The 16,698-nt window shown below is 36.1% G+C and overlaps 3 protein-coding genes across 5 annotated transcripts in view; 2 read left to right on the top strand and 1 right to left on the bottom strand.

The window, feature by feature from the left end:
• Window positions 1–16,698, bottom strand: part of LOC102505575 (olfactory receptor 11G2) — a 442,453-nt gene that overhangs the window by 38,049 nt on the left and 387,706 nt on the right. The window lies entirely within an intron of this gene.
• Window positions 1,887–2,828, top strand: LOC102517240 (olfactory receptor 4M1). Its single transcript, XM_006191211.2, has one exon. The coding sequence runs from the start codon at window positions 1,887–1,889 to the stop codon at window positions 2,826–2,828; it is 942 nt and encodes a 313-aa protein (XP_006191273.2).
• LOC102505066 (olfactory receptor 4N4) lies at window positions 11,727–12,694 on the top strand. Its single transcript, XM_014564784.2, has one exon. It carries the CDS (start codon window positions 11,768–11,770, stop codon window positions 12,692–12,694), a length of 927 nt encoding a protein of 308 aa, XP_014420270.1. The 5' UTR covers window positions 11,727–11,767.

The following is a 16,698-nucleotide window of genomic DNA, read 5'->3' as shown; positions in this document are numbered from 1 at the left end:
CGTAATTTCTTGTTACGGATTTTATGGCATAATTCCAAGATTTTCTCAGAGTGTGACAGGGCATTTCTAAAGATTGTTGGTATATTCAGTCAAATTTTATGAAGAACCTGGCATGTGCTAGATGAACCTCATTGTAAACACAGAAGAAATAAAGATACATTTCTTAAAAGTTTGTCATTATGGTGTTCAGATTCCAGCTGACTTTGGTAGTGTGACAATAACAACGTACAATTCAACATTAAATCCTGCCGATTGCCCTTCCTAAATATTTTCTAAACAATTCATTTGTTTGAATAGCTGTTGACCTATCTTTAAGCCACGTCGTTTTTCCCCACTGTAATCCCACTTCAGTGTATTCACATAGTAACCCAAATGAAATTTCCAAACTGCAAATTTTAAGGTATTCTCTAGATTTTATTCTAAAATACATTGGAGACTGTTCAAATCCAACTTTCTTATTGTAGACTCTAATGCTCAGTCTTTGGCTGTCTCTTTATTCTGTGTTTGTGCTCAATCAGTCACAGGTCTTCTACAGTTCCTAGAAACTCTGCCCTGACACAAAGTCTTTATATGTCTTGTTCCCTATTCTTAAAATGCTTTTCTCCAGACTATGAAATTTAGTTGAAGTGTCACCAATTGAGAGAAGCTTTTCTAAATAAGCCATCACCACACATCACCACAGGCCACCATCATTTTTTAAATCATAATTCCCTTCTAATTTTCTTCTTTTATCAATAGTGGTATTTTATTTTACTTATTTATGTTTCATTAATTTACTTATTGCTTGTTTACTAACTTATTATCTGTCTATATTTCTAAATGGAAGTTCAGTGAGGCAGAAACTGTCTCCCTTGCTCATTGTTGTACTCTCATTAGTTAGCACATACATAGTGGATATTCCTTAAGTACTCGTTGAGTAAACAAATGAATAATTTTTTAAAATGACACTGAAGCTATACATTGTGGGATAGAGCTTTCAATGTCATGTCTGAGTTTTGTTTTGATATTCACTAAATCACAAATGCAGGCTAGGGTCAGAATTGTGGGTTTTATGATATTTGAGGCCACGATCATGTTCATGTACAGAATATATGTGTTATTTTGTCCTTCAGTGAGGAAGTGGCATGGTGGAGTGCCCTGGGTGTGTTATGAGTAGCGGTTGAGTGTTGCTGGCTACATCTTCCTACGTTCCTGAAACAGTAGGTCAAATGCATGATCAGAGAGGTAATCGAGTCAGGTCACAGTCAGAAGAATTTTCACACAGGGAGGGCCCTGTAATGTCGTGTTTTGTGCTTGCTTACCCATTATCTAGGATAAATCTGTGTAGGTTCCAGTTAAGGAAAAAATGTCCATTCACTACTCATACTGTCTTGGGATCTCTCTGATGGATTAAAATGAAAATACTGCCAGATCAGCATACCTGATCTTAGACTACAAGCCTAAGTTTCCAAGTTGGTTAGATTTCTCATCAACTACAGAAAATATATCAGAACAGGCTGCATCTCTTATTACCAGTCTAAAGTTTGGCTAAATTCAGAAGTAGCTGCAAATATTGCTTACTAAGGTAGATGTTTAGGGGAAGGATTAGTGCATTTTTGAGTTTCATAACACATAGAAATAACACTAACAAGTTGAGGTTTTGACTTTGGGTATGTGACACACTTCCCATGGTTCTGATGTTTCTAATTTTCAGGTCATCACTTTCCCTTCCCCCACCTTGGTTTACGAAACATAAAATGGGGCAACCAAACATCTTAATGCAATTTCTTAGTAATAGAGAATATCTGATGATTTTTAAAGAAGGGCTATAACTCTGATTAAATGCTATTTGGAATAATTAAAATTTCTTTATTTTTCATAGCCATATTATGAAAGAAAGTGAAAAAATGGAACCTACAAATTACACCAGAGTGACAGAATTTGTTCTCACTGGCTTATCTCAGACTCGGGAAGTGCAACTCGTCCTATTTGTTATATTTCTATCTTTCTATTTGTTCATTCTTCCAGGAAATATTCTTATTATTTGCACCATCAGGCTTGACCCACATCTGACCTCGCCCATGTATTTCCTGTTGGCTAATCTAGCCTTCCTTGACATTTGGTACTCCTCCATCACAGCCCCCAAAATGCTCGTAGACTTCTTTGTGGAAAGGAAGATCATTTCCTTCGGTGGGTGCATTGCTCAGCTCTTCTTCTTGCATTTTGTTGGGGCCTCAGAGATGTTCCTGCTCACAGTGATGGCCTTTGACCGCTATGCTGCTATCTGCCGCCCCCTCCACTATGCTACTATCATGAATCGACGTCTCTGCTGTATTCTGGTGGCTCTCTCCTGGATAGGGGGCTTCATTCACTCTGTGATACAGGTGGCACTCATTGTTCGACTTCCCTTCTGTGGGCCCAACGAGTTAGACAGTTACTTCTGTGACATCACGCAGGTTGTCCGGATTGCCTGTGCCAACACCTTCCCAGAGGAGTTAGTGATGATCTTTAGCAGTGGTCTGATCTCTGTGGTGTGTTTCATTGCTCTCCTGATGTCCTATGCCTTTCTCCTGGCCATGCTCAAGAAACACTCAGGCTCCGGTGAGAGTACCAGCCGGGCCATGTCCACCTGCTATTCCCACATCACCATTGTGGTGCTAATGTTTGGGCCATCCATCTACATTTATGCTCGCCCATTTGATGCTTTTTCCCTAGATAAAGTGGTGTCTGTGTTCCACACTGTGATATTCCCTTTACTTAACCCCATCATCTACACACTGCGAAACAAGGAAGTAAAGACAGCTGTGAGGAAGTTGGTCAACAGATACATTTTCTGTAAAGAGAAGTGAAAGATAAATGGCATATTTTATAGTCCTCCTGGACTATAAATGGTCCTAAAGTAGGAAGCATTTGCAGTAATACTGCTGCTTTCACTACCTCCTTTTGTATGAGCTCTTAAAATCCTACTAGATTTTCCCTCTGTTTGGTGAAAAACAAATAAATTAAAATGGAAGTAAATTTACCCACACCCTCTCTGAAATTTCTGGTAAATTACTGTTAAAATTCAAGGTAGAATAATGGTCTGCTAAAAAATACATTTTCACTAATTATTTACTGAGCGACCATTCTGGAGAGGCTTTGGCTGTGAGGAGAATGTGTGTTGAGAAATAATAAAATAAAGAAGACCTGGGAGACGTGTCTACTACGAACATATAGAAGTGGCTAGCATATGAATATGCGTAGTTTCAAGTGACCAAATTAAATATTGTCATGTTTCAATGTCAGCCCAGGGGGATGGTGTTTGGTAAACAATCTTCCTGGGACTGGAAAAATAGATTATTTTGTCCTTTATCCCTTCCTTTTTCCAGAGTTAATAATGGAAAGTGAGAATTCGTTTACATAAGTCATGTCAACTCACTTCAGGTGGTAGCCACTCAACAGTATTGGTGACAGAACTCAAGATTTTGTCACATCTTGGAGTCAATGCTCATGAATTTATAGCCGAGTGTACTTTGGTTCATACATGAGACCCCTCTCTTTCAAAGGAAATCTCCTGTCATCTAGCAGTTTTTATAGCCAGTTTCTCCTTAGCACCCTCTAGTGTGAAAGCAGACTCGGAGGAAAGGGACTCTAGGTTGACTCGGACTGATAGACATCTAAGCTGTGTGATTTATTTTAAAAGATCACCTCTTTTGCCATTTTTGTGGGTTTTTTTGTATTTGCTAATTCTGCCTTTCATGTTAAAATTAAATTAATAGGGTGCTGCTTTTGTTAGTACTATAGTTAAGAGTTCTTTCCTATTAAACCATTTTGAGTACACATGGAAGAGATCTAATGTACTGGTTTCCATAATTCTCTAGTGGATTATTTATTAGTGATTACACTATTCCCTGATACTAAGAACCCATTTACTGACCATGCTTCAGAATGTAAAATGCATATTATAATATTTGAGTTTATACAATTTTTAAATTTAAATTAATTTTTCAATTTCAAAACTAGGGAGTCTGTCCATCCAAGGGCAAGAGCACTTTGTGAGCTTCAAGCTTTAGTCGTATATTTATTTGATATCATACAATGACTAGGCTTTATGGCAAATAGATTCCTGTCAGTATCCGGAATGAATATATGTGAATAGTTAATGAAAACAATCACAGGGTAATTCTTTATCTATACGCTATTTATTAATTGAGAAAGTAATCTGTCCCAGACCCAGTGCACCTCAGGCACATAGGATGGAATGACAATACATAAAATTTGTTCTTTGCTTTGGGAATATTTTCCTATGATGATTGAATGGGGTTCCCAGACCCCTGTGTGTTTGGAGGGGTCCCCACACCAATAAACAATTCTTGGATTCAAGCAGCGTATCTGAAAATTCAGCTCAATGCTGACACTGTCTACCTGGAGGCAGAATCAGATTCCACAGGTAAAGGGCTCAGTTCCACAAGACCAGCCTCCCCTTGAGATGCCAGCTGCAAGCCCAGGTGGCTACCTGTGCTTCTGACTAACTGGCTATAAATCAGAGATTCCCATGATCCTCTCCTTGGGTTTGATTAATTTGCTCGAACAGCTCACAGAACTCAGGAAAACCTGTTTACTCACTAGATTGCTGATTTACTACAAAGAATATCACAGGATCTGAATCAACAGCCAGATGAAGAGATGCATAGGCTGAAGTTCTGAAAAAGGAATTTCTGTTCTTGTGGAGCTTGGGGACTGGCATGTAGGATACAGAAGTACTCTGGTTCTGGGATATGGAAGCTATCCAGATAAACCAAAAAGCTGTCTTTTTGGGTTTTATGGAGGCTTCATCACATAATCATGACTGGCTAAATCATTGGCCAATGATGATTTATTCCAACTCAAACCCCTCTCTCCTCTCCAGCCTCTCCAGAAATGAAGGGGTTGGACTGAAAGTTCCAACCCTCTAATCACATGTTTGGTTCTTCTGGCAACCACCTGCAATTCTGGGGTAGGATTCAAAAGTCACCTTCATTGACATAAACCTAATTGTGATGGAAAGGGCTTGTTATGAATAACAAGGCACCATTTTCTCCTTTGTGGCTCTGAGGACAAGAGACCACACAGAAAATTTGATTCTTGAATTTTGAATTGACCTCTCATTGCCAGGAAATAAATAAAACAGCAGACTTCTCTAATATTTTACAACAGAGCATGAAAAAAAAGTTAACATACAAGAGAGATAAATGTACATAATAAAAATGATGAGTTATGTTCCTATATTTTATGTTATCCTATTGTTATTTTCTGTATCTGAACCAGCCAGACTTCATTCAATTTGTCACTTATCCTTCATTTAGCTAAGATTAATGTTCTTGAGACAGGGACTACTGACTCAACATGCTCTCCAAGCACCTACTACAGAAGGATATTTGTTGAAAATACTGAAGCTATCAATAAGAAGGAAAAAACATCAAAATAGTATCACAATGAAGAATTGCTTAATTAGAAATATACCTGAAATTAATGTAAGCAGAGAAATGGGGAATTTTTGGCACACTGGTAAGCAGTGACCTAGCCTGATTCATGGAGGACATCATTGGTATAAAGACTTAGATCAGAAGTTCTCAACTGGGGCAATTTCAGCCTCCAAGGGACATTTGGAAGTGTCTCATGACATTTTTGGTGGTCACACTGGGGACTGTGATTGCCATCTGTATAGAAACCAGGGATGCTGCTAAACATGAACCAGCTACCCTCCTTAGATTATCTGGCCCCGGTATGTCCTTAGTGCCAAGACTGTGAAATCCTAAAGCAGGGCTAATAAGGCAGGCTAGTGTAGGATAAATGGGTGTTAATCTCACACATAATCTTTTCCTGTGCAGGGCTGCCTCTAACCCAGTACCCTCAGGAATGTGGGTAGACTCCTCCCCACTTAACTCTTCCCTATTTCTCTCTGTTACTTCTAAATATCTTTTAACCCTTGTCTTTCAGTTTCTTCTATTTCTCCTCCCTTCCAAAACTGCTGTTGCGTTTCTGTTTTTAATATCAGCAATATCTGAATTGAGTAAGTTAACATCTTTAGGTCTGGATAATGATTATACTTTCAATTACTCACTGACCAGCCTGAGATTTCAGAACCCAAGTACCATTCATCTCATAGCTTTTTGCAAATATTAATATTAATAAGATGGAATTTGTTATTACATCTGGTAAAAAAAATCCAAACAAAAATAAAGTTCTCCTGTTTTTTAAATTAATAAATAATATATATTTTATTAAAAATTTAAAAATATATGAACATATAAGAAAAGGCCAAATATTACTGGCAATCTCTGTTTCCCCAGGGATTGAGGCTTTCCTCTGACAAAGTCTGAGAGATCTCCCCATCCAGCTTCATTGGCAGCAGGCCAGTTTGCCTTTCTTGCATCTATACAATATGATTAACCGTCATTAAGTGGAGGTGAGGTGGAGCAAAAGCTACAAAATGTTTCAGACAAGTGTAAACCTAGCAGAACTGGCATTTAAATGAAAAGGCTACAAGCAGTTTTAAACATCAAACAAAAATCTGGGAATGTTGTTTCAAAGGACCCTTTTGAAGAAACTCTTGGAACAAACTTCAGTCAATCATGTGAAGACCAAGAAATGAGGGGAAAGGATGAGTGCTCAATATTAAATATATTAAAATGTATCTAAGCCTGAAACTATTGTGGGATTGGAAGAGTATGACATCTACGTGCCTTGCCAGAAACGATACAGTTGCCTCCTTTCCATCTGGTGGTACATTAGATAACTTTACTGAATTGCCCACTAAAAACAAATACACGTGTCGAATAAACATCTTTTGAAATACTTTGATGAACTGGCCAAAAAAAAAAAAAAAAAAAGATGGTGTAGAATATTTAGAATCTAAAAACCAGATGAAATTGGGAATGCAGAGAAATAAATGGTGAATCAGCTTTTACTGTGAAGACTTGTGTTCTGTTTTCAAGGCCACAAGTGTTGGTGGTAGGGACAGAGACGGATAGGATACAAAGCCCAGGGCTTACCCAAGGATCTACTCCACAGGCTGAGGTCTCAAACGATATGTTCTCAGGGTAGTGGTGAAATAGATTTTTAAAATCTCACCACCCAAAAGGCAAAAAAGGGGAAAAAAGGATGATGAACCATGAGTGGGCTCACACTTTTTTTTTTTTGAGTTTGAATCACTGCTAGCTGATAATTTTATTCAAAGTTTTTGGTTCCAGAGTTATCATGATTCCTGATAGAAAGAAACATAAAGATCCTTTGGAGGATCCTGTCTTTTTTCTAGGACTCAAAGTATTTTACTGATAAACTTGGAAGAAATAAGAGCTTATAGTCAAACATCAGGGAACACACAAGAAAGCAAAGCTTTGTGAGTGAAAGTCAGAAAAACAACAGACAGAAGAATCAAAACCACAAAAGACCATCCCCTTCCTGCTTCATGGCCTTTTATCAGCTCTTTCTTCAGATCTTCTCATAGTGGGCTTATTCTAGACATTTGAATCTCCGTCAAAATGCCATCCCCTCAGAAAGGCTCTCCATGGCCAGCTCACCAAGAGCAGCCATCTCTCACCATTTCTTCCCAGCACATCACTGTGTTGTAATTCTATGGTAGTACTTACCACTACCGGATATTTCCTCTCTGGTGTGTTTGTTTATTGTCTTCTCCGTGGAATAGAATGTAAAATCCCTAGGAACAGGAACCTTTTTTCTCTTGCTCAGTGATGTATTGCTAACACTAAAATACAGCCTCGTTCATGACTTTAGTTTCTAAGATTGTCTAAAATCATAAACTTTTCCCAACAGGTATAAGAAGTCTCTTATCTGAGGACTAGTTTAGGTCATCAGGTTAATTTTATTTTAAGTATTGTGACAAATGTTAAGAAGCAAGGTCCCTAATTATGTCTATAGTTATGAAAAAAATCACATATTAAAAAGTCTTTGGTGACAATAAAGACTGCAATGTACTCCAAGATGGTGATTTTTCTCCACATATGTTTTCACACATTTTACTTTATTATTATTATTTTTTATAAATAACCTTCTTTTCTCTGTTGAGTCCATTTGTATATGTGGTTTTATAGAATATGCTTTTCTATGCCTTTATCCTTTCAAGTTCTTTTCTTATTTTTCTAATACAGTTTTCAAATTTGTTCTTGTAATTTACTTTCCCCTTCCTCTTTATCTATATTTTTATTTTCATAACTTTGTGCTTTTCTTTCTTCCTCTGTTTCCCATTTTTCGCTCCACCTGCTTCTCTTTCTCTGATTTGGACATATATGAGAATGAAATTTGTTTGATTATGCATTATTTTTATTTTTAAAATGTATGTTTAGCACTTTAATTTTTAAATAGAAAATCTCTTTAAGCAAAATTAAATCTACTAAAATTTAAATTATATTGCCTTTACTACATGATTTTTAATCTTTTTCTTCTGTACAATAATATTAAATGGAAAAAGAGATAGTTCCTCATCGTTGCTTTAGCACAGCATAGGAGACAATTATTCCTAAAACGAAAAACAACAAAATATCAAGACCATAAAAGGGTTTATTTAAGAGGACATCTCTTTAGGATTTCGTCAGCCCTGCAATATGCAGTTCTTTTTTCTAAGAAGGATTATTCAAAGGAATCTTTGTGAGCATCATTTATTTTCTCATTACCTATCTCTTTGTCACTAGAAATATGTGAATCTAAAATATTTACCATCTATTTGACCACATTATTTCCTTTCTGAATATGTCAATGATTTCCTGTCAATTATGCTACTTTTCTTTTAGAATTGCAGTGTAAAATATAAACCTCCTTTGACTTTCTATTTACTCAGACCTAATAAACAAACTCGCCATTCCATACTTTTGTCACTGATGGAATGTTGATTTTACAACCCAGAAGTTACACAGTGTCTCTTTAGCTGATACATATTTGAGTATTTGTACTCAACATATTTCTAGTCTAATCCTTTGATTATATCTTCTTGGCATTCTAAAAATTCCCTTTGAAACTAGTCTACAGTTTTGTCAGCATTCAAATTCCCAAAGTTCATTCTCTGTTGCATCACAGATTGGTTGTTATTTCTAAATGTTAAGAGGCCCCTCTGTGAGAAGAGATATTTAAGAACAAAGGCAGGAATAATCAGTTATTGTCCTTTCCATCAGGAGGTGGTATTTGCTGTGTGAGTGCAAAGTTGGATTGCTAGAGAGGTAAACGTGTTTGTCATTCTTCATATTTATAAGGAACAGAAAGAAGGAATAAATGGAAACTTACTACAACTTTGCTGGTGGGACATCTGTTGTCTTGGAATGCAATGATCAGAATTAGAGTAGAAATAAACTAACATTAAAAGTCTGAATTAAGTATGACAGTAGCATATTTTATCTGTCCCTAATAAAATAGTTATAGTTCCTCCTGATATTTAGAATTACTTTATTGGGGATATAGAAAGCCTTCATTAAAATATCAGTTTTCTTGGGGATGCTAATACTTGGTCTTAAATTTATGTATCGTATATTAACTGACAGACTGAAGGGTTTTAGATGGTAATAAATTCCATTTGTTAAAAAGTCAATAGAAGAACTTAGGTGAATGATAGGAAATGAAACACAAGATAGGGCAGAAAAGCCTTTAACCTTTAACCTTAGAGATACTTACAGGTTTCTTTCATGTCCTAAACACAGCCTCAATGCTTGAAAGAATGAAATAACCAACCGTATGATAGAGAGCAAGATGCACACAACTTGGGAATAAGTACAGAGGGATTCCTGACTTACTTTTCCAACAGTAGGTTTTATGCACAGAAGGAATGATAAATATTGAGGGCAATGAATGCTAACAAAACAAGGAAGGAAGGAAGGAAGGAAGGGAGGAAGGAACGAAGGAAGGAACAAAGGAAAGAAGGAAGGAAGAAAAAAGCAATTTGGATTGCACCATTTGTAAATGTTTGTGCTTCAGTTTTGCTTAGGAAACAATGTGTGCGTGTGCATGTATGTGCACCCATGCATTTGTATGCACATGTATGTGCCTGTGTGATGTAAAGTACCACTTTAATAATCTGTATTAATTAATCTATTTAGGTTAGACATGCAAAATCAGGTACTTGGATGTTTTGAATAGACATGCCATTATAAATACTCTCTTTGGTTTCTTGATTTGGGACTTGACTGTTTTTCTCCTTTTTCTTTCTCTCTCTTCTCTTTCCTTCTGTCTCCCCTGATGGTTAAAATTAGTGGACGCTTCTTTCCCAGCTCTTGACACTCCAAGCTCCACAACACTATTTCAAAATAAGTGTATCATGTAACTAAAAGTGTGTGAGATATTTATTGTTCTATGTCACGCTGCAGTATTATCCTCTAGTTCAAAAGTCAAATCTGCAAGTTTTTAAACTTTTAAATCCTAACAATAAACAATTTTTGAGCATGCAGAGCAACATATGTATTTTATTTGTATATTTTTATATTCAATTGTACTGTGACACTTTCAAAAATAGAACTTCGAAGAATGAGATATAATCATATATATAGAAATTCTACTATTGTTCTTGTCAGGGAGGGGAAAATTCCCCTCTACCTATTTTGGGTTCTTGTGTCCGGATTAGTGATAAAATTGATACAAGACAGATTAACAGAGAAAAGAAACAAATTTTAATTGCAGTCATGGAAGTCTCATAGAAATGGGACCTAAACAAGTGGCCAAAGCAGGCGCTTTTGTATTTCTTAGACGAAAAAACAATAAATTTGCGAGGAATTGACAGGACAAAGAAATAGCTTTTGGGTGCTCAGTTAGTGAAGAGTTTAACTGGAGTTTGGGCTTGGGGTAGAAAAATAAAGAAGTTTTGTTTACACAGGCTTCTCGGCCCGAATTCCCTATCTCTGGCCATAAAGGTGTCTTTCTACCTCCAGGTACAAGGAGTGCACCTTTCACATGAAAGATTTTTTCCTGCTTTCAGGGAGACAGAAAGGAGAGTCAGAGTGTTTCCCTTCTGTTGGCCATTTCTTAAGTAATTTTAATTCAAAATAATCAGTATGCCATAGGGGCACACTTTGGGGTGTCCTACCCCGGGGCCCCAAATTTTCATACCAATAAATAATCATGTACATTGCCTGAGCACATTGCCAGTTTGGTGACCATTATACAGATAAGCCTCAGACCTCAAATTCTCCAATGACCAGGATTCGTTTTATTTAGATCAAGATGATGGGTTAATATCCTATACAGAAAAAGGAAATATTTCAAGTAAAACAAAGGTTTTTTTAAAAAAGCTTTCTAAGGAAACATTCTTAAGGTATAATTTACATCCAGTAGATGTGACAATTTCTCTATAGTTTACTAGCTCAATAAATTTTGGGAAAAAAAAAGACTTGTAACCATTACAATCAAAATATGGAATGTTTCTGTTACTTTAAAAAGCTATCACTCCTTTTCACTGTCAATTCCCACTTCACCCCCTTATTCAAATAAACACTTGAAGAACTTGATAACTATGTTTGCTTTTTCTCAGTCAGAAAAAATTTCAAATTCCTCAAGCAAATCATAAACAAACCCAGGGCAGGGCAGAGTCCTGTGCGAGAGAGCAGTTAAATAGGAGTACAAGTCAGAAGCAGAAGAAAGTGGCTTCAAGACCAGGGTGTTGGCACTTAGGACTTAGAGAAGAATAAACGCTAGAAGAGATTTCTTAGTCTGTGGGAGAGTGATGGTGTAACACAGATGTGGAATACACTGCTTTTAGTTTGAGAAAAACTATGATCTAGATAAAGACATGGAAGTAAACTCTCTACTCCCTGATGTTCTGCAGGCAGAGGAGATGGAGACAGAAAATAGCACAGTCGTGACAGAATTCATCCTCCTTGGTCTGACCCAGTCTCAAAATATTCAGCTGCTGGTCTTTGTGCTGATCTTAATTTTCTACCTCATCATCCTCCCTGGAAATTTCCTCATCATCCTCACCATCAGGTCAGACCCTGGCCTCACGGCCCCTCTCTACTTCTTTCTGGGCAACTTGGCCTTCCTGGATGCATCCTACTCCTTCATTGTGGCTCCCAGGATGCTGGCGGATTTCTTCTCTGAGAAGAAGGTGATATCTTATAAAGGTTGCATCACTCAGCTCTTTTTCTTGCACTTCCTTGGAGCAGGCGAAGGGTTTCTCCTAGTTGTGATGGCCTTTGACCGCTACATTGCCATCTGTCGTCCTTTATACTACTCAACCGTCATGAACCCAAGAGCTTGCCATGTCTTGCTGTTGGCTCCTTGGATTGGGGGATTTGTGCACTCCATTATCCAGGTGGCCCTCATCCTCCGCTTGCCCTTCTGTGGTCCAAACCGACTGGACAACTTCTTGTGTGATGTGCCGCAGGTCATCAAGCTGGCCTGCACTGACACCTTTGTGGTAGAGCTCCTGATAGTTTTCAACAGTGGCCTGCTCACCCTCTTGTGCTTTCTGGGGCTTTTGTCTTCCTATGCAGTCATCCTCTGCCATGTACATGGTTCCTCCTCTGAGGGGAAGAACAAAGCCATGTCCACATGCACCACCCATGTCATTATTATACTTCTCATGTTTGGGCCTGCCATCTTTATCTACACCCGCCCCTTCAGAGCCTTACCAGCGGACAAAGTGGTTTCCTTTTTCCACACTGTAATCTTTCCTTTGATGAACCCTGTGATTTATACCCTTCGCAACCAAGAAGTGAAAGCCTCCATGAGGAGACTATTGAGTCGGCATGTGATCTGCTGAATGGATCTTATGATAAGACAAGAAGTGGAAATCTGGCTCCAAATCATTCAATCATTTAACAAATACTGTTTTACATTGAGTCCTTCCCACTGTCAGGTACTACTGTAGCCAACAGGACAGTTACACATAACAAGAGAATTAGCATGCTATGTTTAAGGAACATAAAAGAAACACCAGAGCAGCTGGAGTACAATGAGTAAGTGTGAGAGATTTAAGAGTTAAGTTATACACAACTGAAGGGTCAAACTCCTAAAGTCTCTTAGGCTGAGATAAGAAGTTTTGCTTTATTTTAATTGCAGTAAGAATTCATCTTAATATTTTAAGCAAGAGAGTTGACTTATCCACAATTGTTTCTTCCTTGGTTTAGAAGAACATCAGGATTCTGGGCAGAGATTAGTAAGCAGCAAAACATCATTAAAAGGCAAATGTTATGCTGCAGACCTGTTTTCAACAATTTTAAAGTTTGAAAATTCTTGAAATATATGTATATATGTACTTTTATACATATGTATATATTTTTTCTTTTTCCTTCTCAAAGTTGTTATACTGATAAGAAAGAAAACATAATTGGTTTTAGGGAAAAAAGGTCATGATATAATTTTACTGAATTGTTTTTCAGAGCTTCATGATATTTACTAGTGGGTTTTTACAAATCCTCCCTGGATGTTAAAACTTGCCCTCAATTGATTTCAGTCTGATTATAATAATGGTTATTTGGTACTATAGATTCTGTTGGAAATTACATAAATCACTGTAGTTAAGCATAATGGGGTTTAAAGTGGGAAATTAGGTACTTATACAATCGTTCATGTAGTAGGAGACCATTCTATATACTGAGATATAGAAATTTAGGCATATCTAAAAGGGAGAACCCAAAAGCATAAATTGAAGTTTAAATTTTTTTTGGTTGAGAATTAATAGTACATGTGAGCGCAGATTAAGTCACATGCTTCTAAACAACTTACTGTGTACAAGAGGAAATTACAGAGGGTTTTAGAGATATTTTTCCCTTTCATAATCTATTTTCTGAAAGAGTTTGTGTTGAATTAGATTATTTCTTGAATGTCTGCAGATTTCATCAGGGGAGCCATTTAGGTCACAAGATTTCTCTGTGGGACGATTTTAAAGTAGAAATTAAATTTCTTTACTATATATATACACCTATTCACGTTATCCATTTCTTCTTGAATTAGCTTTGGTAATTAATATCCTTAGAATCTTGTGCATTCAATCTAAGTTATCAAATTTATTGGAATGAAATTGCTCAGAATGTTCCCTTGACATTCTTTTAATTTCTGTAATGTCTATAATGATTACCCCTCTTTAATTCCTGATATTATTAATTTGTGTAATCTCTCTTTTTTTCCTGACCAGTCTGGCTAAAGTTTTATGAATTTTATTGTTCTTTACAAGGAATTAGCTTTTGGTTTCATTTATTTTTCTCTATTTAAAAAATTATATATTTCTTCCCTTATCTCTATTATTTAATTTCTTCTTTCTTTGGGTTTAATTTCATTTTTTTTTTCTAAATTGGAAGATTAAATTATTAATTTAAACTCTTTCTTATAAACTCTTTAAAAAATCAGTTGATGCTACAAATTTCCCTTAAGCCCTGCTTTCTGTACATCTTGCATATTTTTATATGTTGTGTTCTCATCTTCATGCAGTTAAAAATATTTTCTGATCTCTACTTTGACTTTCTTACTCATGGGTTAGAGTTTTTTTTTTTCCTGAATATTTACGTATTTGCTGATTCACTTCTAGTTTAATTCCATTGTGGTCCAAGAACATACTTGTTATGAAGTCAGTTTTAAAAATGTGTTGAAATTTGTCTTATATCCCAGAATAAAGTCTACCAGATTAACACTTGCTATGTTGAATGCCATAATAAGTTTTGAATTTTAAATGTAAGAGTAACAGTATACTTTTGAAAAGTGATGAAAAATTCTAGCGGTATATCTATAAGACAGAACAATATGCTGAGAAGTTGTAAATTTTATCAAGTCAGCTAGATCTGTCCTTTACATATGGTGTAAAACTGCAGTCTCATGGGTATCTCCTGAATTTCTTTTGATGAATTGTAAACTTAATCAAATATAATCTGTTAAAAATAACCCACATTCCAATCTTGCCTCTTACTGTTTCTGCTCAGGAATGGGGTTTGATTCTTCGATCCCTTTGCACATTCTCTTTACCACCTGCTGATGAACGTTTCAACCAAGACTCTGCCATAATGCTTCCTGCTTCTTAAACTATTTCTAATGCCCATATGGTGTTCACTCCTCTTTGCTCTATGAGCAAACTCTAAGCACAGGTCTTTTATAAACATCTCATTATTATTTTAATTAATTATGCCTGTATTCACAATTTTCTGCCTTCCCTGTATTTTTAATTTTTGTATTTCATCTCTTAGCACAATGACTTGCTCTGGTAGATTTTCAATAATGGCTGGTATGAAGTAAATAAGTAAATGAATATAGTATTTTTTTTATTGTAGAAAGCAGAACTTGAAAATTTAAAATAGGAGCCAATATAAGGTTTTACCTAATGTGATTATGTCAGTAACAATAATTTTAACAATTGACTTTGTGGTAGAAAGGAATTGATTTTATATACATATATATATAAAATAGGAGAAAAGTTAGAGACTGTATATAACATTTAGAAATATATTTTTCCACATTTTTCTATGTGCACATTTTTGTTTAAATATAAGGACATATATATGCTGTTTTTTAACTTTCTTTTAAAACTTTTCTAGAACCTATATTACACATGAATATGTATGTTATACATACACACATATTTTATTTATCTATATGTGTATATGATGTTTTAAATGCCTGTGTAGTATTGAGTTATATGCTGCTATTAAAATTCATTTAAATAAACCCGACTTTTAGATGTTTATCACATTTGTTTATTAACAAGGACAAAGGAATATATAATGACTTTTGTTATTACATGTATAACGCTTTCGGGAAGATACACAAAGAACAATAGCTATTTGCTATGGGGAAGTTTGTGGATGGGGAACACAGATGAGGGACAAGAGATGGGAAGGAATTTTCTTTCTGTATACATTTTTTTCACTCTCTTGGCACCCTGGCCTCTTTTCTGTTCCTCAACATACCAGATCTTTCTTTTTGATGGCCTCTTTCCGGAGTGGCTTCTTTTAGACACTCAGATCTCAGTGTAATGAAACCTCCTCAGAAAAGCCCTCCCTGACCTCACCTAGAACAGCCACCTCCTTCCCAGGCTCTCTCCAGCTCACACTCATACTTTCGTCCTAAGGCTCATTACTATCTGATGTTTTCTTTCCTGCTCATTTATTGTTGGTATTCCCACATTTGAATATAAAATTCTAAAGGAAAGGGATGTTTGTCTTGTCTGTACTGCCTTGCTGACACTTACAATACTGCCAGGCTCAGGGTAGACAATAAGTGTTTGTTGAATTGGATGCGGAATCTAAGGAAGTGTCAAAAAATTCAGTAACAGAGATAAATAGTACCTTAATTGGTATTTTAAAAAATAAAAAAATACCCGTTTCTAGGGGGGAAACAGTCTTACAATGGCTCTGTTATTTTCCAAAGCCACATAACATTTATAGATTAGAGCCAGCATTATATTCTTAGCTTTTCACTATTTGCCTAATAATCTTTTCACTGTAATAATTATTTTTGTGTATATGCTTTTTTTGGTCAATAAATTAGCTATATATTGTCTCAGGTCAACCTGAGGAGAGCACTCTTGAAAATTTTTGTTCACTTGTTTTTAAATTCCAAATCTGTCTGAAATGATAAAGCTTTCCTAGCTGGGTTAAAAAGCCCTCAATTTTAACTACCAGCTTAGATTTTCAGATTAATTTTACTTCTGTATTGGAATGAATGTAAGGAAGGGAGGAAAGACATAGATTATGTTTATAATTATGGAAAAACATCACATTTTAAAAGTCCTTGGTGGCAGAATTCTAGCCTCCTCCAAGATGGGGCTATTGCTCCATG

This window comes from Camelus ferus, chromosome 6 (genome assembly GCF_009834535.1).
Source record: "Camelus ferus isolate YT-003-E chromosome 6, BCGSAC_Cfer_1.0, whole genome shotgun sequence".
Lineage (NCBI taxonomy): Eukaryota > Metazoa > Chordata > Mammalia > Artiodactyla > Camelidae > Camelus > Camelus ferus.
This window is presented reverse-complemented; position numbering and strand designations above follow the sequence as displayed.

Coding starts and splice junctions, on each gene's coding strand:
- LOC102517240 (XM_006191211.2), top strand. CDS start 1,887: ATGGAACCTACAAATTACACCAGAGTGACAGAATTTGTTCTCACTGGC.
- LOC102505066 (XM_014564784.2), top strand. CDS start 11,768: ATGGAGACAGAAAATAGCACAGTCGTGACAGAATTCATCCTCCTTGGT.